The 22,206-nt window shown below is 40.4% G+C and overlaps 1 protein-coding gene across 1 annotated transcript in view; it reads left to right on the forward strand.

Moving 5' to 3' along the window:
• Positions 1-22,206, forward strand: part of FRAS1 (Fraser extracellular matrix complex subunit 1) — a 508,994-nt gene that overhangs the window by 215,388 nt on the left and 271,400 nt on the right. The window contains exons 7-12 of the mRNA XM_052641724.1: positions 9,559-9,642; positions 11,292-11,393; positions 11,914-12,105; positions 17,000-17,089; positions 18,984-19,019; positions 20,320-20,467. Coding sequence (XP_052497684.1) covers positions 9,559-9,642; positions 11,292-11,393; positions 11,914-12,105; positions 17,000-17,089; positions 18,984-19,019; positions 20,320-20,467 — 652 coding nt within the window. The remainder of the gene's footprint in view (positions 1-9,558; positions 9,643-11,291; positions 11,394-11,913; positions 12,106-16,999; positions 17,090-18,983; positions 19,020-20,319; positions 20,468-22,206) is intronic.

Here is a 22,206-nt window from a genome sequence, read left to right on the forward strand (position 1 = left end):
CAATAAGGGAGGTGGGACGAGGGAAGGAGGAAACACTCCATTGTGAACCTTCTGCTTCAAGTCTTTAAAAACAACAATGACTGCATATCATGGGTTAGCTTGGAATACCAGAAAGTGCTGGTTCCCATTTTTTAAAATGCTGAACTCTAGCTTTAAACAGTACTAACTTACAGTTTGCATGGATTAACTTAAAAAGATGAAATTTGTTGCCATACTGTAGAGCTAATTGCTATGCAAGCATTCTGAAGTCTTGACAATAGATTGATTTTAAGCACTCTTGCATCAAGTTTATAGTTTTGCCTTGACATTCAAAAATACCCAACTGTCAGATTATTTAAACCATTTTTCTTGATTTAATATCACTATTAAAACATTGGGTGTTCTGATGATATAAAGAGGCAGTCAATCCTAAAGGAAATCAGTCCTGAATATTCTTTGGAAGGACTGATGCTGAAGCTGAAACTCCATACTTTGGCCACCTGATGTGAAGAACTGACTCATTTGAAAAGACCCTGATGCTGAGAAAGATTGAAGGCAAGAGAAAGGGACGACAAAGGATGAGATGGTTGGATGGATTCACTGACTTGATGGACATGAGTTTGAGTAAACTCCAAGAGTTGGTGACGGACAGGGAAGCCTGGCATGCTGCAGTCTATGGGTCACAAAGAGTTGGACATCACTGAGCGACTGAACTGAACTGATAAGAGTTAGTGCCTTGGTCGGAAACGTAATCACTGTCACCATCTAACCATCACCATCCCCACATTTGGGGTATTTATTATTTGATAATCATTAATTTAAAATCTTTTTTATTTTTATAACAACCTTATGAAGTACAAGCTATTATTATCATCCCATGTTGCAGTAGACAAAACTGAGATACAAAGTTTAAATACTCTGCTCAAGGTACCATCATTAGGAAGTATCTGTGCTTCTAACATAGGCAGCTTGACATTACAACTTCAACAGACCACACTTGACTTTGATTTTTACCTGTTACACTACATCACCTCCCCAAATGATAAGTCATATGTTGTTTATTTACATCTAATAATAATCACAAAACAGTAATTGCTAACATCATCAATCATGATTGTAAGCATTTTATATGAGTTAACTAATTCAGTATTTTTTTTTAAGTTTATCAGAAGAAATGTATTTCCAGGTGTTGAGCTCTGAAAAAAATTTGATTTTTAAAATAAAGTGTGTCTTTTTTAATTGTAAAAAGAATCTGTGCTCATTAAGGAAAGTTTGAAAAAAGCAGTAAAGGAACTGATCATCCATATTTCTACCATTCAAAAACATCATAGTAGATTTTTTAAAAATTCATTCCAATTTTTTGGTAGGCAAATGTGGATATATTTGCATGGTTATAATCAGATTTTTGGAGTTAGTGATTATCTCTGATAAAAGGAGTAATTCTTGTGTTCAAATAACAGGTTGTTCCCTTGGTGGGTGGTGTAAATTGACACTGAAATTGCTTGCATTCAGCTTTTGTCCAGATGCCATGTGAACAGAGGCCTCTGTTCATATTTTTGTAGGCTTGTTAAAATGATCTGTTCAGTCTGATGAGAGTTCTTCCTGTGGCTCTATTACCAATTTTTTTTTCAATACCGCCATTTTCCCATTCCCAACTGATTAAGTGAATTGAACTTCATCTTCAGATATTTTCTTAAAAAGTTGAAAAATTGTCTTTCGAGCCACTGACGTGTTGCAGAATTATTTCCTATTTGCCTACACTCATGAAAGGTTATTTGTTGGGGTCCAAAATTTAATGAGATTATAATCTCCTTTCCACTGAATTCTGGAATTTAGTGCCCTGGAGGAGTCAGAGGTGGGTCTGTTTTCTCTTCTGTTATATCAATTAGTTTACTCTGTTGAATTTTTGCAAGATGTTTCTTTATCTTTATAATTAAGACATTTCCCCAGGGTATTTCTTAGGAAGGTGTCTTTTCACATATTTTACCTAGAATATTGTGAAGCCCTTTTAGTCTGTATTCCAGGTGTGAAATATTTTCTTTAGTTCTGGCCTTGATTAGTCATGTCTGTTCCAATTATGCTCAGTTCTCAGAAACACATATGGTTCTTAGACTGCTCCTCTACCATCTCCCCTCATTACTGGTCATGTTCTGCCTCATTATTTTCACTTTTGTGTCTTTGCTCTACATTATGGGGAGAGCTTCTTGAGTTTGTGTTTCCTGCCTCCATATTGATTTTAATTTGATGATTTCTTTAATTTTCTTTTAATTCTTCCTTCTTTCTCTTATCATTGGTTCTTCCAATTTTTTAAAATTCCAATGCTTTCTCTTTCTATATTGCTTTTTGCTTCTTTAATAAAGACTGCATTTTCTTCTGCCTTACTCAAGTTGCAAAATGGTTTTTAAATCTTTTACTTGAGATCCTGCAATATGTTGGTTTCAGAAATCTGCCCTTTCTGTGAATCTTCAGAGTATTATTACTTTTTGCTTGCAGTTTAGGATTTCCCCCCAAGTTCCTTTCTTTCTATTTGCTCAGCCTTAGAGAAATCTGTTCATACTCAGTGCTTCAAAGCTGCAAAGGTAAGCAGCATGCAGTTGGCTAATACCCGCTTCTTGGGTTCATTGTTGTTGTTCAGTCGCTAGGTAATGTCTGACTCTTTGCAACCCCATGAACTGCAGTACAGCAGGCTTCCCTGTCCTTGACAATATCCCTGAGTTTGCTCAAACTCATGTCCATTGAGTCAGTGATGCCTTCCAACCATCTCATCCTCCATCACCTCCATCTCCTCCTGCCTTTAATCTTTCCCAGCATCGTGATCTTTTCCAATGAGTCAGCTCTTCACATCAGGTCGTTAATGTTTTGGAGCTTCAGCTTCAGCATCAGTCCTTCCAATGAATATTCAACATTGATTTCCTTTAGGATTGACTGGTTTGATCTCCTTGCAGTCCAAGGGACTCTCAAGTGCCTTCTCCAGAGCATCAATTCTTTGGTGTTCAGACTTCTTTATGGTCCAATTCTCACATCTATAAATGACTACTGGAAGGACCATTCTTTTGACTATACAGACCTTTGCTGGCCAGGTAAAGTCTCTGCTTTTTAATATGCTGTCTAGGTTTGTCACAGCTTTTCTCCCAAGGATCAAGTGTCTTTTAATTGTGTGGCTGCAGTCACTGTCCTCAGTGATTTTGGAGCCCAAGAAAATAAAGGTCTAAGTGCTTAGGAAGGTGTGTGTTTCCTTGACCAAGGGTCTGGCCAATTTTAACTTAATGTTGCTCTACTGTACTGAGATCAGATTTTTTGCTGTCTCCACTGCCCAATTTTCTTAAATTTTTAATTCATGAAATATAAAACTATAATCTCTAGTTTGCAAGAGTTCTCACCATGTTTCTTGGTGACTGTGTGCTTTACATTTGGGGTGTCCTCATCCCCATTTTTTTATCACTTCCTCTTCCTCCCCCAGTGCACATATTTCCCATTCATTTTGTTATCTTTCTTTTTGTTTCTTTTTTTACATTATGGGCTCTGATTAGATGTAGAAAGCCATTGAGGGAGGTGAAGGCTACAGTGGGCACTCTGATGGCTTCAAATAGTAGTGGCCACACACTGTGGGGATGAGCCGTGTTATGTTTGGCACTGAGAGTCAGAGACTTCAGAGGAAGTGATGGTTCTCATTTCTATTTGGTTAACAAAACAGAGAAAGGCCACCCCTCTTGGCAATAGCAGGAGGTTGTCTGTTCTCCTTTTTGATGGCACAGTTTTCATCTCATTTTTATATTTTCAGAGGTATCATAGGAGAGGATACTTTGTCATGAGCTATTAGCCATAATATACTATAAAGTTTATCATAATATTTTAATTTAAGGAATATGGTAAACCATAATTAAATACAGTTGACCCTCAAACAGCATGGTTTGAACATATGCAGATTTTGTCAATAGTAGATGGTGCAATACCCATGATCCACAGCTGGTTGAATCCATGGATGCAGAACCACAGATGTGGAGGAAATGTGGATGCCTAGGACTGGCTAAAAATTATATTCCAATTTCCAATTGCATGATGGGTCAGTGCCCTTTACCTCTATTGGTTCAAGGGTCAACTGTATATTCTTAATGGTGGCCCTATCCCAAATGATAATGACATTGATCATACATATTTTTTTTGTACTAAACTCCTGTGAGTACTGATGGTACTATTTTAGACTTAGAGTTGGCAAATTTTTCCTGTAAAGAGCCAGATAGTGAAAGTTTTCAGCTTTGTGTGCCATGTAGTTGGGACAACTACTCAACTCTGCCATTACAGCACAGAAACATCCACAGGTAGTATGTACATGAGTGTAGGTGGCTGTGTTCTAGTCAAAGCTTGTGGAAATTGGTGGTGGGCTGGATTTGGTCACTTGTCTGTAGAGTGCTGGTCCCTGTATAGTCTATAGATTTGGAAAGGCAAATCTATGAGTTGGAGGTGATGGAATTCCAGCTGTGAATTTGTGTTAGTTGTACAGTTTGGTCTGACTCTTCGTGACCCCATGCACTGTAGTCCACTAGACTCCTCTGTCCATGGGATTCTCCAGGCAAGAGTACTGGAGTGGATTGCTGTTCCCTTCTCAAGGGGATTTTCATGACCCAGGAATCGAACCCCAGTCTCCTGCACTGCAGGCAGATTCTTTACCATCTGAGCCACCAGGGATGAAAGAAATGCCAGGTGAGCTACTTAACATCCTAAAAGATGATGCTGTTACAGTGATGCACACCGTATGTCAGCAGATTTGTAAAACTCAGCAGTGGCCACAGGACTGGAAAAGGTCAGTTTTCATTCCAGTTCCAAATAAAAGCAATGCTGAAGAATGTTCAAACTACCATACGATTGCACTCATTTCACATGCTAGCAAGGTAATACTAAAAATCCTTCAAGCTAGACTTCAGAAGTATATGAACCGAAAACATCCAGATGTACAAGCTGTATTTAGAAAAGGAAGAAGAACTGGAGATCAAATTATCAACATCTGTTGGAAGATAGAGAAGGCAAGGGAATTCCAGAAAAAGCATGTATTTCTGCTTCATTAACTGTGCTAAAGCCTTTGACTGTGTGGAAAGCAAACTGTGGAATACCAGACAGTATTCCACTTAAGGTGATGGGAATACCAGACCACTATACCTGTCTCCCGAGAAACCTGTATGCAGGACAAGAAGCAACAGTTAAACCGTATGTGGAACAATGGACAGGTTCCAAATTAGAAATGAGTATGTCAAAGCTGCATACTGTAACCCTGCTTATTTAACTTATATGCAGAGTACGTGATGCCAAATGCCAGGCTGGACGAATCACAAGCTGGTAACAAGACTGCAAGGAGCAATATGAATAACCTCAGATATGCAGATGACACCAGTATCAGTAACCTCAGATATGGCAGAAAGCTAAGAGGAACTAAAGAGCCTCTTCATGAAGGTGAAAGAGGAGAGGCAAAAAGCTGGCTTAAAACTCAACTTTCAAAAAACTAAGATCATGGTGTCTGGTCCCATCGCATCTTGGCAACTAAATGGTGAATGTGTGGAGATGGTGACAAATTTTATTTCCTTGGGCTTCAAAATCACTGTGGATAGTGACTGCAGCCATGAAATTAAAAGACACTTGCTCCTTGCAAGAAAAACTATGACAAACACACAGTGCATTAAAAAGCAGAGATATCACTTTGTTGACAAAGTTCCATCTAGTTAAAGCTATGGTTTATTTCAGTAGTCATGTATGGATGTGAGTGTTGGACCATAACAAGGGCTGAGTGCTAAAGAACTGACTCTTTTGAACTGTGGTGTTGGAGAAGACTCTTGAGAATTTCTTTAACTACAGGGAGATCAAACTTGTCAATACTAAGGGAAATCAGTCCTGAATATTCATTGGAAGGACTGATGCTGAAGCTGAAGCTCCAATACTTTGGCCACCTCATTTGTAAGAGCCGACTCATTAGAAAAGATTCTGATGCTGGGAAGGAATGAGGGCAGGAGAAGAAGGGGTTGACAGAGGATGAGGTGGTTGGATGGCATCACAGACTCATTGGACATGAGGTTGAGCAAAGTCCGGAGATTGTGAAGAACAAGGGCAGCCTGGTGTGCTGCAGTCCACGGGCTCTCAAAGAGCCAGATACCACTTAGCAACTGAACAATAACAACAACGAAGAAAAGAATGATAGAATTCAGGCATATATCATAGCAATAAAAGTGTACTGCCAAAACGTCTTTTCCATTTCTCTGACCCACTTTGCTGACTTGCCTCTTCAGTCCTGTTTATACAGCAGAAGTCCAAATGGGATCTAAACTCACCATCATGAAGTTCTGTTGTCTCCAGGGATATTTTCTCTTTAGTGTCCTTCCTTCTTGTTCTAATTGGTCTCTGTTTGTGAAAAAAGATTCTATGTCTATAGAAAAAATCTTTCTATTAGAAGAAAGTCTAATAAAATATATAATTAAGCATTGCCAATAAGAATCAGAAAACTTGATTTTCCTTGTACCAGCCTCTATACAGGTGATTACTCCTCCTCTGTGCTTTCCAGTTGACTCTGCCACTGTCCTTGGGTTTAGTCCCTGTTGATTAAGATAAATTATACTGAGTCAATATTTCTGTTCAAGATTTGTGATCATGACATTTGTCTACTCTTTACTTAACATTGTATAAATTCATTGTTTAGTTCCATAAAGTTACTGAAGAATGAATATGACTATCAGATATAATTTTATTTTTACTTCCTTGCTGAAATTTTATTAAACTCAAGAGCTGAGGTCAAGGAATGCTCAATGATTTCAGTCCATGTCCAATTTTCACATACTCTGTGGAACATCAATTGTCATAATATTTTTATAGACTTATCCAGTAATAAAAGTAACCTAATACAGAGGAAACAATTGTCATTTTAATTCCAGTGATTCAGGTGTTTGAAATTAATCCCTAATAGAGAGTAATGCATTAATCTAGCTGATCATATGTAATTGGGTTAACATAACCACAGGCATGACTGGAACTTTCCATGAAAAATTAAGGTTATTTGACACTCTCCACGACCCTCACCTTCCCCCAAGTACCCTGGCCTTATTTTCTTGCAGAGTGAATTCCGTATAGATTATGATAGTGGAAGTCAGAAACAGATTCAAGGGATTAGATCTGATAGACAGAGTGTCTGATGAACTATGGATGGAGGTTCATGACATGGTACAGGAGGCAGTGATCAAGACCATCCCCATGAAAAAGAAATGCAAAAAGGCAAAATGGTTGTCTGAGGAGGCCTTACAATAGCTGAGAGAAGAAGAGAAGCGAAAAGCAAAGGAAAAAGGAAAGATATACCCATTTGAATGCAGAGTTCCAAAGAATAGCAAGGAGAGATAGGAAAGCCTTCCTCAGTGATCAGTGAGAAAGGTCTCATCACTTCCTGGCAAACAGATGGAGAAACAATGGAAACAGTGAAAGACTATTTTCTTGGGCTCCAGAATCATTGCAGATGGTGACTGCCACCATGAAATTAAAAGACACTTGCTCCTTGGAAGAAAAGCTATGACCCACGTAGACAGTATATTAAAAATCAGAGATATTACTTTGCCAACAAAGGTCCGTCTAGTCAAAGGTGTGGTTTTTCCAGTAGTCATGCATCGATGTGAGAGTTGGACTATAAAGAAATTTGAGTGCTGAATTGATGCTTTTGAAGTGTGGTGTTGGAGAAGACTCTTGAGAGTCCCTTGGACTGCAAGGAGATCAAACTTGTCCATCCTAAAAGAAATCAGTCCTGAATATTAATTGGGAAGACTGATGCTGAAGCTGAAACTCCAATACTTTGGCCACGTGTTGTGAAGAACTGACTCATTTTAAGAGACCCTGATGCTGGGAAAGATTGAAGGGGGGAGGAGAAGGGGATGACCGAGGATAAGATGACTGGATGGCATCACCAATTCAATGGACATGAGTTTGAGTAAACTCCAGGAATTGGTGATGGTCAGGGAAGCTTGGTGTACTGCAGTCCATGGGTTGAAAAGAGTTGCACATGACGGAGTGACTGAATTGAACTGAATGATTATGCAATCTCATTTTCTGCTTTTTGTGAAAAGAAGTGCATATAACTGTTCAGGAGGTATCTTGTATATAAATTCTACCACTTCTTTGTAATCGAAGCTTGGTTTATTCTAATCGTCCTTCTTTTGGCTTTAATTTGTCTTCCTTTCTTCTATTTTAAAAGCTGTAATGATGTCAAAATGAGAAGCTGATTCTTTGTCTTCTCATTGTTGTGAAAATTCTTTTTAGGGCAGCAGAGACAAAGAGTCTGATATTCTGGGGGTGAGTGCAGTAGAGCTGAGACTGTAGGAGTAAGGAGGTGGGGTGTCCTTTGGGCATCTAATGTTTGTCACACATATTTCTCTGCACTGCCATATTCCCATTAATAGATATCTCAGGGTGTGATTGATTTTTTTTCATGTTAAAGTGAATAAAGTGAAACTGTTTGTCACTCACTTGTGTCCGACTCTTTGGGACCCCCTTGACTATAACTCACCAGGCTCCTCTATCCATGAAATCCTCTAGGCAAGAGGACTGGTGTGGATAGCCATTCCGTTCTCCAGGGAATTCTTCCCGACCCACAGATTAAACCTGGGTCTCCTGCATTGCAGGCAGATTCTTAACCATCTGAGCCACCAAGATTGATTTTTCTCATGTTAAGGACCTCCCTAATACATATAGTTGAATGTGTGGATTCACATAAAGATCCAGAAAAATAGTGAGATAGTTTATCAATGGAGGGATGCCTTCACTTTGAGATTAGTGCTAACTCAGCAGGAGTGTAAATGTTCTGAAGTGTTGAAATGGCTGATATTCTGAAGTCCTCTCTGCCAACTGTTTACCATTACTGATCACCTTGGGCAGTGTCTCTGTGACCCTGGGCAAGTTCCACAACCTTTCTGTTTTTCACTTGGCTTGTTTTAAAAGGGGAATGAGAGTCCCTACTTCACAGGTTCATATAAAGTACCTAGAACAGTACCTGGCAAACAAAATCTACTCTCCTTCTTCTTATTATTATTTAAAGTTGGGATATAGTTGCTTTACAGTGTTGTATTGGTTTCTGCTGCTCAGTGAAGTGAATGAGCTAAATATATATATAATATATATATGTATATTCCCTCTCTCTTGGACCTCCCCCCATCCCCCACACATCCCAGCCATCTAGGTCACTACTGGGCATAAACCCTGAGAAACCATAATTCAAAAAGACACATGCAGCTCAGTATTCACAGCAGCACTGTTTACAATAGCCAGGACTTGGAAGCAACCTAGATGTGGAAGGAAGTACTATTCTTACTGCTATTAGCTGAGCTTTTATTTGTTCTTAGAAGTAGCTGAGGGTTGAGGAATGTGCAAACTTCTCAAGTTACACTGCCCTGAGAAGTGCTAATTCTTATCAAAGCACCAGGTGACTAATAAATACGAAAGGAGAGGAAATTGCTATTTCTGGCTGCTTTGAGGCACATGTTTGAGTTGGCTGTGAGTGAAGTTTTCCTGCTGTCATGGATTTTATTAATATTGCCTTCTGATGGACTCTTTTTGGGGTGTTAGGATGAAACCGTAGTCCGCATGCCTGGAAAATGTTGCCCACAGTGCTCTTCGCGGTCGTGCTCGGCTGCTGGCCAAGTGTACGAGGTAAGCTTTGATGTGCCCCTCGTAGGTGTTGTGACATGCGTTCTTGCACATCTGCCCACTGCCTTGCTAACCATCATTCTTCCCCCGCCCTCATCTGACTCTGTGCCAGCATTAGTAACTCAGTACATAAATGGCTTTTTTCTTCTCTTCATGGAAAGTCTTTCTGAAAAAATTAAATCGGAGAGGATTAGAAATATAAAAGAATGTGCTGGCAAGCAGCACCTGGTTCATGAACCATGGTGAACTTTCTGTTCACACCTCTTGAAGGGAAAAAGGAGTACCACTGGTTACTGTCAATGGACACTTAACTTGGAGCATCTGGGAATATCTGTCTGGGTTGGACTTTATGCACTGATATTCAAAGACAGTGTCTCCTGACTTACAGTGAGGTTGGGAGCATTGCAGGGTGGGAGGAGAGAGAGGGAAGGGTAAGGAGTCTGGTGGTGGTGAAGCCTGCAAGCTTGAAGGTACTATTGGGACAGTGTAGGTAACTACCCGGCACAGAATAGGCACCAAACGAAAGTGAGTTCAACAAATCAAATGAATGAATGCTCTGTCTTGGGAGTGCCCAGCTGAACCAAAAGAAGGTTACATTATTCTAAAGCAAAGAATATATAAAAAGTAAACCCAACTAATTTCCTTACTTACCAGTCATTCTGAGGAAAAGTAAATAGAAATTGTGATTTTTGACTTTCAGCAGAGAATCTGGAAGAGTATTAGGGGATGAATGACATAAATTCTAGATGGGTCTCTGTGAAGTCTAGATGAAAAGAACTCATGGGGAAATGATTTTTCTACTTACTAGATCTCTGCTGTCTAATACAGTAGAGATATACATGCTAGATTATTTCCTCCTGGAAGGAAAAGCCTCTGTATCTGTTACCCTGTTTCTGGCTGCCAGCAACAGAAATGCTCCTCTGAATGTGGCTAAGATGAAACATTTATGACCTCACATCGCAAGAAGCCCGGAGGTGGGGAAGTCGCAGGGTTGGTCAGGTCTCCATGCTGTCTTTTGATCTTTGTACTCTCCCATCCTTAGCATGTTGGCATTTGCTTCCTGGCTTGTCCCTTCATGTTCCAGCCATTGTGTCTTCCACAGTTTCAGGCAGCTCGTCCTCACCCAATCATTACTTAAGCCTGATGGAAGAAAGGGGTGGCTTTTCTTCTTTTATGGGGTGAGGAGAGTCCTTTCCTCAACCTCTAGCACTCTTCCCCTAGGGTCCCCTTGGTGGGGGGGACTATGTCTGTGGGCTGGCTGCAAGGGAAGCTGGAAAAGTGAGTGTGTGGCCATGAGAACTGGGTCTCCCAGCAAAGAAGAGCTAAAGAATAACCATCACTTAGCCAGCAACACTGACTTCCTATGATGCTCAGAGTTCCCAGGCCTCTATGTACCTAGCATAAGGCGGGCAGGCCCTCAAGGCATCGGCAGAATGAATCTAGTTGAATAAGAATGAATCCAAAGTTCTCTTTGGACATTTCCTGACTTTTTTCCTTAGAGCCTCTTGCTGTGTGAATGTTATCATTTCTCAGGATTACATGCAATGTGACTCAATTGAAAACTAATAAAAAGTTGTGTGTCTTATGTGCCTCAGGTTTCTATTTGATACATGTGACATTTGATTTTCCACTTTTTTCCACCCTTTCTTCAGCATGGAGAGCAGTGGCATGAAAATGCCTGCACCACCTGTACATGTGACCAGGGCGAGGTCAGGTGTCACAAACAGCCCTGCCCTCCATTAAGATGCGAAAAGGTATTTGGGAGTGTGCAGCTTGATTCTCCAACTTTTATCAAGGTCATTTTCGAAATGCATTTCTTAGTCCATTGTGTCCCTTGAGGAAAGAGAAAGTGTTATGATGCTCAGATTATGCGATAGAGGTAGGAAGTACCTGCCTTCCAGGAAGGAGGCGGGGGGGGGGGGGGTGGGGGTGTGGGGGGAACCTGCCTCCATCTGGGGAAGTGGGGGAAGGGAAAGTGAAAGTGTTACTTGCTCAGTTATGTCTGACTTTTTGCAACCTCATGAACTGTAGCCCATAAGGCTCCTCTGTCCATGGGATTCTCCAGGCAACAATACTGGAGTGAGTTGCCATTTCCTTCTCCAGGAGATCTTCAGGGATCAAACCCAGATCTCCTGCATTGCAGGCAGATTCATTCTTTCCCATCTTAGCCACTAGGGAACGGTGTACAAACTTGGTGTTTTGTGTCCTTTTGCTCTGATGCTTTGGTGCCCTCCTGACCACTGCCCTTCCCCTCCCTTCTCTCTGCTTCCTCAGGGTCAGAGACGGGCTCGGCGTCAGGGGCAGTGCTGTGAGGACTGTGTGTCTCCTGCTGGAAGCTGCTCCCACAGAGGGCTCGTGCGATACCAGGATGAAATGTGGAAGGCCTCGGCCTGTGAGTTCTGCGTGTGTGACCGTGGCCAAGTGACCTGCCAGACTGCAGAGTGTGCCAAAGTGGAGTGTGCCCGGGTAAGGAATGGAGGCATCTCTGTTTGGACTTGAAACCCTCTCTGCAGCAGGATTGGTGGTCCCGCACCTGTTCCTTCCCGTCCCTTCCCAGCAGAGAGGACAGCCAGGTTTGATGGCTCAATTTCAAGTTGTCTCCTAGCACGGAGCTTCTGTAGTGTAAATGTTACTTTCTGTTCAGATTGGCTTGGAACAGCTAGCCTGGAGCTGTTAGCTCTTGGAGCAGCTGGTTAGATGGGAAGCCCTGAGCCAGAGACTCAGACACAGAAAGGGATGACGTGGACAGGAGCCTAACAGTCAGCGCAGCTGGGCCTCATCATTGGTGGCTGCCCAGCTCAGTCTGGTTCTGAAGCAGAGTCTGCAGGTGCTCTGGGGGTCCAGCTTCTGTCACAGGCCCCACTGGCAGCTTTTAGTGGCGAGCCGGCACCTGGAGGCTCTTCCTGTGAATCAGGAAAGAAAATGAAATGTGTTTGTGTTTTTGTTTTAAAGAGGCATGGAGAGAGACCCCATAAATAATTAACTCTGTTGACCTCCGTGGACTTGTGCTGTCTGCAAAATTTCTAGAATCTTTTAACAAAGTAGCCTCTGTTTGGACTGTAGATATATATGGCAGGGAAATTGCTTTTTTTATTTTCCCTTTGAACTCAATTTTGACCCGCTGCAAAACAAATTGCTTTCAAAGCTGTCTCCCTCTCCCTGGCCGCTCCCATCCGCCCCACCAGTTTCCTGCGGGGTTGTGAACTTGAGTGGATGAGGGGAGCTAGGAAGATCTGAAGCATGGGCTGTGTGTGAAGGCATTTTTCTTTCTTGTTCTCCCCCACGTCTCAGCTCCTCTTGACACGGCTCCTGGGGAGGAACAGCCTATCAAGCAGGGCTGTCAGCAACAGAGCTCTTTTTTCATGCTGCCTCCTACTTCAGTGTCTCAGCTGAGCTGAGACACATTTAGGTAAAGAGGGCCTCGCCTTTCGCAGATTTATTTCCCTCCGCATGCCTTTTCATTGCTGTTCTTCACATCAGGGGAATCAGAATGGTTGGATGAAGATGAGAAAAACCCTGGTCAGGGCCCTCTTCTGTTTCCCCCTCTCTCTCTCAGGCCAAGACTGGGCTTCCTGGCCTTGGCAGTCTGCCCAGAGGATGCTGAGTTATTTCCAAGGTTTTAATTTGTCTGATATCCCAGGGTTTGTGGAAAATCGGGGAGAGGTGATCTGGTAGGGTGGGTCCCTTAACCACCTAGTTTCAGTCAGGTCTATAGCAAGAGTCTCACTCACAGGAAATAATTTGCCCCCCACCCCACCCCCACCACCCAGTGTTAATGCATTTGCGAGTGCCTGCCAGTCTCCTGCTGTGGTGGCATAAACCAGGCCCTCTCCTCTGTTCTTAGGTGGGGGAGCAGCCGCTGAAGCCAGTGGAATGGGTCTCAATGTTCTGCAGGTCACCCCATGGCACTGTCTCACCCGCCTCTCATTCTCTGCCCACGCCCACTCGTCTTCTCTTTTATGAATTGAGTTCTAATGCCTTTAGCCTATTTCTCCAGATCTTTAATCAATTAGCACATATTGTTTGAAGACCCTGGATTCTACACTGAATGTACTACCAGGTGGGAAATTTTAACCAAAACTAAACCGTGCAAAAAATATCCCTTAGCCTTCTTTCTATGCCGTACTTCCGTAAATAGCTATACTTAATGACCTTGTGCGAAAGTCACTTAAGTGTCTTCCCTAGTGGCTCTGATGGTAAAGAATCTGCCTGCAATGCAGGAGACATGGGTTTGATCCCTGGGTCAGGAAGATCCCCCATAAAAGGAAATGGCAACCCACTCTAATATTCTTGCCTGGAGAATTTGATAGAGGCGCCTGGTGGGCTACAGTCCATGGGATCGCAAAGAATCGGACACGACTGAGTGACTAACACTTTCACTTTCTCAATGACCTTGTGAAAGCCTGGGATACTCACTTTTGAACTTCTGTGTAGCTTGGAGATAACAAGATGAAGAAGATACATTTTAATCTCAAGAGTTCCCAGGCTTTTTGAGGGAAATCGGATACATACATAGGAATTATAATATGCAATGACACCAATGATTAGGAATTAACATGAATAAAATGCGTTAGGAGCACCTGGAGAAAATGATGACATTTGCCAAGGCGAGCAGTAAAAGTATGCTATTGGTATTTTTACTCAATTCTACCCCACTTTCTGCCTATTCTAAGATATATCAAGGTCATCTGATTTCTAATCTTCATACCAAAGGTAGAATAAGTCTATGTCTATATCCACAAAGGTGCAGAAAAGTAAACTTCTAGAGAAAGAGGCAAAATTGTGCAGCATCACCATTGTAATAATTATTGCATTATTATCAACAGCAGTGTTATGATAGCATTGAAATAGCAAACAGTTTTTCTTTGTTGAAAAAGGATCAAGTGGCATGACCTTTGTCATTGATGTATAAAACCAAATCCCTAGACATTGAAATATAAGTAAATCAGCAGTAGAATAGCGTAACAGGATGATTTCCATGTTTCTCTATTTAGTATTATCTTTGAGCATGAATTCAAATGAAGAAGTCAATTTGCCATTTTTTTTTAAAGACCTCACATTCATATATGAGAGATAAAATGGTAAGGGAATCAAAGTTTATAGCAAAAGACATGGAAGAAGGTAGTCATGCTGTCAACGTGAGGTGCTTTTCCTTTCTCCAGCAGAGGAAAATTCCCTCAAAAGAATGTTTTCTCTTGCAGTGGGCAGGTTGGTGGAATGACAAAGTCTGTATCTGATGGATGGATACTGGTGTGATTCAGTGGTGAGGGGTTAGCAGATTCCATCTGGCCTATGCAGCAGAATCCTCTTAAAAAGAAGAGTCAGTTTTGTTTCACAAAGCAATTTTTCTCAAAGCCAAAGTCTGATGCTAATTGGAGCAAGCTCCTCATCGCAGTGAACTGATGAAGTTTGGGGCATCTGCTGCTACTGCTAAGTCACTTCAGTCATGTCTGATTCTGTGCGACCCCAGAGACGGCAGCCCACCAGGCTCCCCTGTCCCTGGGATTCTCCAGGCAAGAACACTGGAGTGGGTTGCCCTTGTCTTCTCCAATGCATGAAAGTGAAAAGTGAAAGTGAAGTCACTCAGTCATGTCTGACTCTTAGCGACCCCATGACTGCAGCCTACCAGGCTCCTCCGTCCATGGGATTTTCCAGACAAGAGCACTGGAGTGGGGTGCCATTGCCTTCTAGATGTCTTTAAATAGCAAATCTATTTAGAACTTCCTGACTCATCGAAACTGCATCCTCACTCCCTAGGAGCAGGGCTAGTGGTTATTTTCAGGAGCTTTTGAAAACTCAGAAAAGCTACCTTCTTTGCCTTATCACAGTGATGCAGGCTCCATTTTCGGTTTTGTCTGTTTATATTGTAGTAGGCACTCAAGAATGTCTCATGCATTTCAACTTTAATGGAAGGACACGTACTCTGTCTTGTTTCAAAACATTGTTTTAAGTGACTTAGATTACACGTTTATAAACCCCTTTATATGCTTGGAAAGCAAATTTCTCTGTGTTCGTAGGTTAGGCCTTCACTACCAGCTGATTTGTCACGTTTCTGCAAAACAATTTATATGTAAATACGTCTGCTCCCTGTAGCACCCTCTGACTGGCATGAAATTTTGAGGAATGGTGATCTATCTAACCCCTTCCTTTCTGAAATAACTTTTTAGATATTATAAAAATTATAGTCATTCATATATTTTTGTTTCTTTTAAAAGTGATAGTTTCATTAAAATAATACATATTCACTTAGAAAATTGAAGGCTCAAGAGAAGTAGAAAAGAGACTTTAAAATCCATTCATAATGCTACAATTGAAAGACAACCAATGCTTTTCTTTCATATTTTTCTTTAGTGCACAGTATTTTTAAATATAAATACTGTGATTATTCTGTTTATGCAATTTTACATTATTCAGTTTTTACCTAAACACGGTTTTTACACTTCAAATGTAATATAGATCACAAATTAAATAATGTCTTCATGTAAAGAAACATCATCATTTTTTAAAAAGTAGATACATCTTTAGAAAGTGGGAAGTGTTTTAAAGAATACTCTTTAGCCTACAGATATTAGATGCTACTATATGCATATGAAAAGCTGTAAATAAAGCTTGTCTTTTTAATAGCAGATTTCATGGGAGGTAGGACTTATGTTTAATGAAATTATGTTTTCTAAGTTATGGAATTCAGAATTATTTTTAGAGTAAGCATTTATTTTATAATAAACAATTGAAATGATTGATTTTGATAAGTTAAAAGTGATAAAATGATGGCTTTGAAAGTTTAATATCTGCCTTCCTAGTGTGGCATTTCTTTCCTTCGTCTTGTAATTTTTAAAATCGTGATTATGTGAATTGGAGAACAGTTTCAGAATATTGAATAGAAATTAGTTTTCTGCTGTTTAATTTATGCCTGAGACTTCATCTATGCATATAGGGATGTGCCTGATTTTGTATTCAAGGGAAAATGTTGGTGTGATTTGAGCACTGTTAATGAAATCAAATCACAAGTTCAAACCTTGAACATAAATTTAAGGTCCTTTTTTGAAACTCATAACTTTCCATGACTACAAGATTACTTGTGGCCTTTCTTCTTAATGGGAGTTCCTGGTCATGGGTAGGAAATCATATACAAAGATCATCAGAACTGGAAAGAAAAAAACCCTTGGAGGAAGGGGTGAGCTGTATTGACTAGGCTTTTCATAGGGACATAGCACAGGGGAGATGCAATAAGTCATGAGCCAAAGCAGAGGGGTGTGTCATGGCTTTCCATTCTACTTAGGGAATTCAGCCACTTCGCAATTTAGTGCTGCTCCCTGGAGATGTTAATTTGATGTGTATTTCTGCAACCTTTATTCTGCAGGGTGAAGAATTAATTCACTTAGAGGGAAAATGCTGTCCTGAATGCATTTCAAGGAATGGTTATTGTGTTTACAAAGAAAATGCAGAATTTGTGAGTATCGGGCTAATAACCGAAGACTAATAAAAATGAATCTTTGGAAATTAGTTTAATAAGGGGGCATTACCTTCTCATTTCTTTTACCCATTCACTTGTTTAACAAACATGATTGCACTGTTGTGCCAGGCACTGGAGATACAGAAGCCCTTGCCACAGGCAGAGCCCCTGCTCCCCAGGAGCTTTTGTTTCATGGTGGGCGCATAGACAATAAACACATGTGTTGGGTGGTGACGGGCACCACTTTGAAAATAAACCAGCTGGGTAGTAACTGAGGGGAGAGAGGCGTCTTTTATTTCAGATGATGGGGGCAGTCCTCTCATGAAGAGAAATTCGAGCAAAACCTGAAAGAAGACGCTGAGGGAGTGAGCCAGGGATATGTTGGAGGGGGATACATACCGGGAAGAGGAATCAGCAAAGGAAAAAACAGTGAAGCAGAAGTGTGCTTGGCAGGTCCAAGAAACAGCAAGAAAGTGAGTTTGGCTGGAACCAGGGGAGTGAGGGGGAAAGGCTCTGAGATGAGGTGCAGGAGACACCGGACACAGATGAGAGCTGCTGGACAGTCTTGAGCAGAGCAGGGCTGTGAGGGGCTTACTTGTGAGAAAAGCACATTGGCCAACGTATGGGCAAGTGACAAAGGAGGTGAGGCTGATACTAGTGTTTCGGTTAGAAGGTTTTGTAGTAGTCTGGAGAGTGGTGGTGGTTTGGTCTAGGGAGGCAGTGATCTAAAGCGATCAGGCTCTGGGTTTATGCTGTAGGTAGAGCTGAAAGGATTTTGATGTGTTGGATGTAGAGCAAAACTATTAGTTAAGGTTTTATTTATTCCTAAGTCTGTACTTGTTTTTTCTTCTATACCCCCAGGGAAACATATTTATCTTAATCTCTTCAAATTTGCTCTATCTTTATAGCTCTTATTTTCCATGTGGGCTTCTTGGAATATTGATAAATTAAATGTGTACTTAAAAAGCACATCTGTTAATCATAGCTACAGCTGCTTCACTGACCAGTCAAAGTGGGATTATCACTATTAGGATTAGGTGCTTTGACTGGTGAACTGATTCCTACACCTTTTTCTCTTGTGATCTGGGTAAATTGCACCCGTCGACTTGCCAGTGTTTTATATAAGCTGGGGATGCTGTGTGGTATAGGGTTAAAACATGCGAGCTCTAAATTCAAACCCCTATTTTGCCACATACTGACAATGACCTTGGGCAAGTTACTTAATCCTCAGCGAGAGAGATAAAAATAGTAGTTATCTCATGGGTCTATTGAGATGATACATATAAAGTTAGAACAATACCTGGCATATAAAGAAGCTTAAGATTATTATTATTATTATCATGCTCTTGGCATTGTTTGCTTCATATCGATATAACATAATTTAGTTACCTTTGTTTCCTAAGAATTTAGGAGATTAAAGGTTCCCTATAAATATTGAAGTTGTGTTTTCTCTCTTTATCACAGTATTAATTTTCCTATCCATTTTTGAAGGTAAATAAAGCCCAGTAGAATTCAATAAAAGCAAGTTGTTTTAAATAAGCACAAATTCCCATGATGCTGCAGTACCATAGAAGTTTCAAGAATTTGCTCTTACAAGCTTAGGTCTCTTGCCTGCGAAGTCCTTCATATTGAGGGGAATTGAAGCCAAATACTCCAGCACAAAGTGAGAATGAGAATTCAAAAATATTTCCTAGGCATATTGTCTTCACCTCATACTGGTATGCTTTTCTTGTTTTTGATATATATTTTATTTATGTTCATAAACTGTGACTGAAGGTTCTTGTTACTTAGGGAAAAATGGATATTTCCTATTGAAAAAATGCCTAGATCAGCCTAATGGTGTTTTTAGTAGTATAAAAATAAATATATTTCTGTTTTGCTTTGTTCCTAGATGTCCTCAAATGCAAGTAAAGTTAAACGTATTCCAGTAAGTATAAATTTTTAGCTTGTAGATAAATATGTACAAAATTATTTTAAGCAGTGATCTACATAAACCATCCTGGAAAACTTTAATGCTCAGTATTTTTGATAGTCATATTTGATGGCACTATGGTCTGGGATTAAGACTTGTAATGATAACAAAGACTGATTCATTGAACTTTTGCTAAATACTGTCACATTAATTGTTCAGAATGCTTAGCATCAACTGACTCAGTAAACATTTTATCAAAACTTTATTTTAAAGTATGCCCTTTTATTCTCTTTAACAATACCTCCTTCATGTCCCCAAACATTCTGGTAGGAACTTTTGTCTCTTTTCTATCTCCAGGGTGAATAGTACAGTGAGCAGAAAGGAATTGCTCTTTATAATTCACTTTGGACGCTCTGTCAACTAATGTTTATTAGCATCATTTGCTTGGCTGAAAAGAATATTTAGTGTGAGAAAGCCCATGGCACATCCACAGCCCACTAAATGTGGGTATGCCAGAGCTGTCACTGTAAGAATACGTGACCCTACTGGTGCTCTTACTATAGTAACAATAAGGAAATTCAGCATTTTAACCTGCTTCCTACTGTTGTTATAAAGATTGTATTTAATGCACCTGCTAATCACCAGGTACACAGTAATCCCTTCCGGTGTTTTTGTTTTGGTTTGGTTTTGCTGAGATAGGTTGAGAAACAAGTGTTATATGCTTCTTGCATATTCTGGAAGCCCCAGAATGCTTTCACACTTTATCTTTCTGCCTGGGTTCTACTTTAAAATAAATCAATAATGAACAAAGAAGGGGAGATGCTATCCTTTTAAATTTATAACTCTTGTTGTTGTTCGGTCACTAAGTCATGTCCGACTCTTTGCAACCCCATGGACTGTAGCACGCCAGGCTCCTCTGGCTTCCATTTTCTCCCAGAGTTTGCTCAAATTCATGTTAACTGAGTCAGTGATGCTATCTAACTCTCTCATCCTCTGCTATCCCCTTCTCCTTTTGCCTTCAATCTCTCCCAGTATCAAGGTCTTTTCCAATAAGTTGGCTCTTTCCATCAGATGGCCAAAGGATTGGAGCTTCATCTTCAGCATCAGTCCTTGCAATGAATATTCAGGGTTGATTTCCTTTAGGATTGACTGGCTTGAACTTTTCTACTGATGTCCTGTTTCAGTTAGGTTTGACATTGTACTAATCAGGAGCCTTCACTTTGACCCTTATGGAAATCATGCGTTCTCCACCAGCCACCTGGCTTCTGAATCTCTGCACTTTGATAACAACGTCCTTCTTTGCTGTCTCCTGCAGGAGGGAGAGAAGTGGGAGGATGGCCCTTGCAAGGTGTGTGAGTGCCGGGGGGCTCAGGTAACTTGCTACGAGCCCTCTTGTCCTCCATGCCCGGTGGCCACACTAGCCCAGGCGGTGGAGGGACAGTGCTGTCCCGAATGCACATCAGGTGGGTCCATGACCATTTTATGTCTGCTGAGCTGTCCTTACTGCCACACAATTCAAAGAGATCTCCTCTCCTCCTGCCCCTTGCTTATTTTTCTCTACTCACTCACTCGGTTTGTTTGTTTCTTCTTAATTTTTTCTAACAAATGACACTAATTAATCTTGGTCCTTGTGTTTGCCAAACTCAGCTGATTATGAGTATGTGACCTTGCAGAAGTCATTGGTCCTCTCTGAATCCTCATGTTCTTGTTGATAAAACGGCCTTATTTTCCTTGCAAAATTATTGTGAAAATCAAATACAATAATGTTCGAAAACTTGTAAAGGCAAATATGGTTACTAGGACTGCTTCGTTGTCACAGATCAAAGAAAAATTGTTGCAAGTTTGTTATGGATGTTCATTTCTTTAGATGAACTATTAAACATATGGTTCCTTTTGGAGTTCTCAAATGGGTTTTTGAAGTTGAAGGACCCATTAATTTCTTCCAAAAGAAAATTTTATCTACTTGTTCTGCAACTCTGCCTTCAAATCACCTGGGGTTGAATTAGTTCCAGTTAATAATTGTTGGCAAGCCCTGGAGTTGGTCTGGCTGAGCAGTAATTTGCCTGAGAGCTCAGTCTGCCTTGGAGAAGTGGCATTTTCTTGCACTCATATTTCATAATTAATTGTTTTCATCTGTGAGTTGCAGCTTTTCATATTGGCAGTTGCACTTGTGGCACTCAACATATTTTGGCTAATCAGTGTTTCCGTGAAGAGTTTATCATGGGAAAACCATGGCAATGGCAGGGTTTCGTTACTTTACCCTCACCAAAGTGACTCTTTGGGCTTTCCAAAACAAATATGTAGCGTATTATAATTTCCCAAACCTTGAAAATCAGGTCCTTGACAACTGTGAAACCTAAAAGTAGTCCTGTGCTGACAACTTACCAAGTTCAGTGATGATCCTAGTGACTGGTAATGAGGTTTGAAATCTTGGAGAAAAAGAAGAAAAAAATGGCTGTATTTTTTTTTTTAAGAATATAATAACTTTTTCAGTAGTGTAAGTTTTATGTTTTAACCTTTATGCACATCAAAGGTTAGGAAAAACTTCTAGGAAATTATAAATCATTGAATCTGCTTAGATCATCTATCCTGGAACTAGTCCTTCCTGTTTCTAGCGGTATTCTAGGAGGAGACAGAAGCATGAAAAGGCCTAGTTTGGTAATGTTTTTAATGTTTTCACTTTGGGGACACAGTGATTGTATTTCAAACAAGGAGCAATTCCTAGAAATCTTACATTGAAATCAATTTTGCTATTTGGAGTCCTTTTTCATCCCCAGAGTTTTCTCCATATTTTTTACAGATCGTCTATAGCCCTTTTCATGCATAAAACCTACACTGTTGAAAAACAGTTATTATTTTCTTAAAAATGCAGCCACTTTTTTCTTCTTTTTCTTCAAGATTTCAAACCTCATTACCAGTCATTGGGCTCATCACTGAACTTGGTGGTAAATTGTCAGCAAAGGGTTAGTTTGGTGTTGTTTTTAATGTCTTCACTTTGAACACAGTGTTTTTTAGACAAGGAGCAGTTCCTTGAAATCTTGTATTGAAATCAGTTTTGCTATTTGGAGTCCTTTCTCATACATACCCAGAGTTTTCTTGATATGCTATACAGATCCACATAACCCCATAAATCCCTTGTTAGAAGGAGGTAAGAGAAATTGTATGGTCTTTACTGAGTTCTCCTCTTCTTTGTCCTTGATCA

This window comes from Budorcas taxicolor, chromosome 6, assembly GCF_023091745.1.
Source record: "Budorcas taxicolor isolate Tak-1 chromosome 6, Takin1.1, whole genome shotgun sequence".
Taxonomy (NCBI): domain Eukaryota; kingdom Metazoa; phylum Chordata; class Mammalia; order Artiodactyla; family Bovidae; genus Budorcas; species Budorcas taxicolor.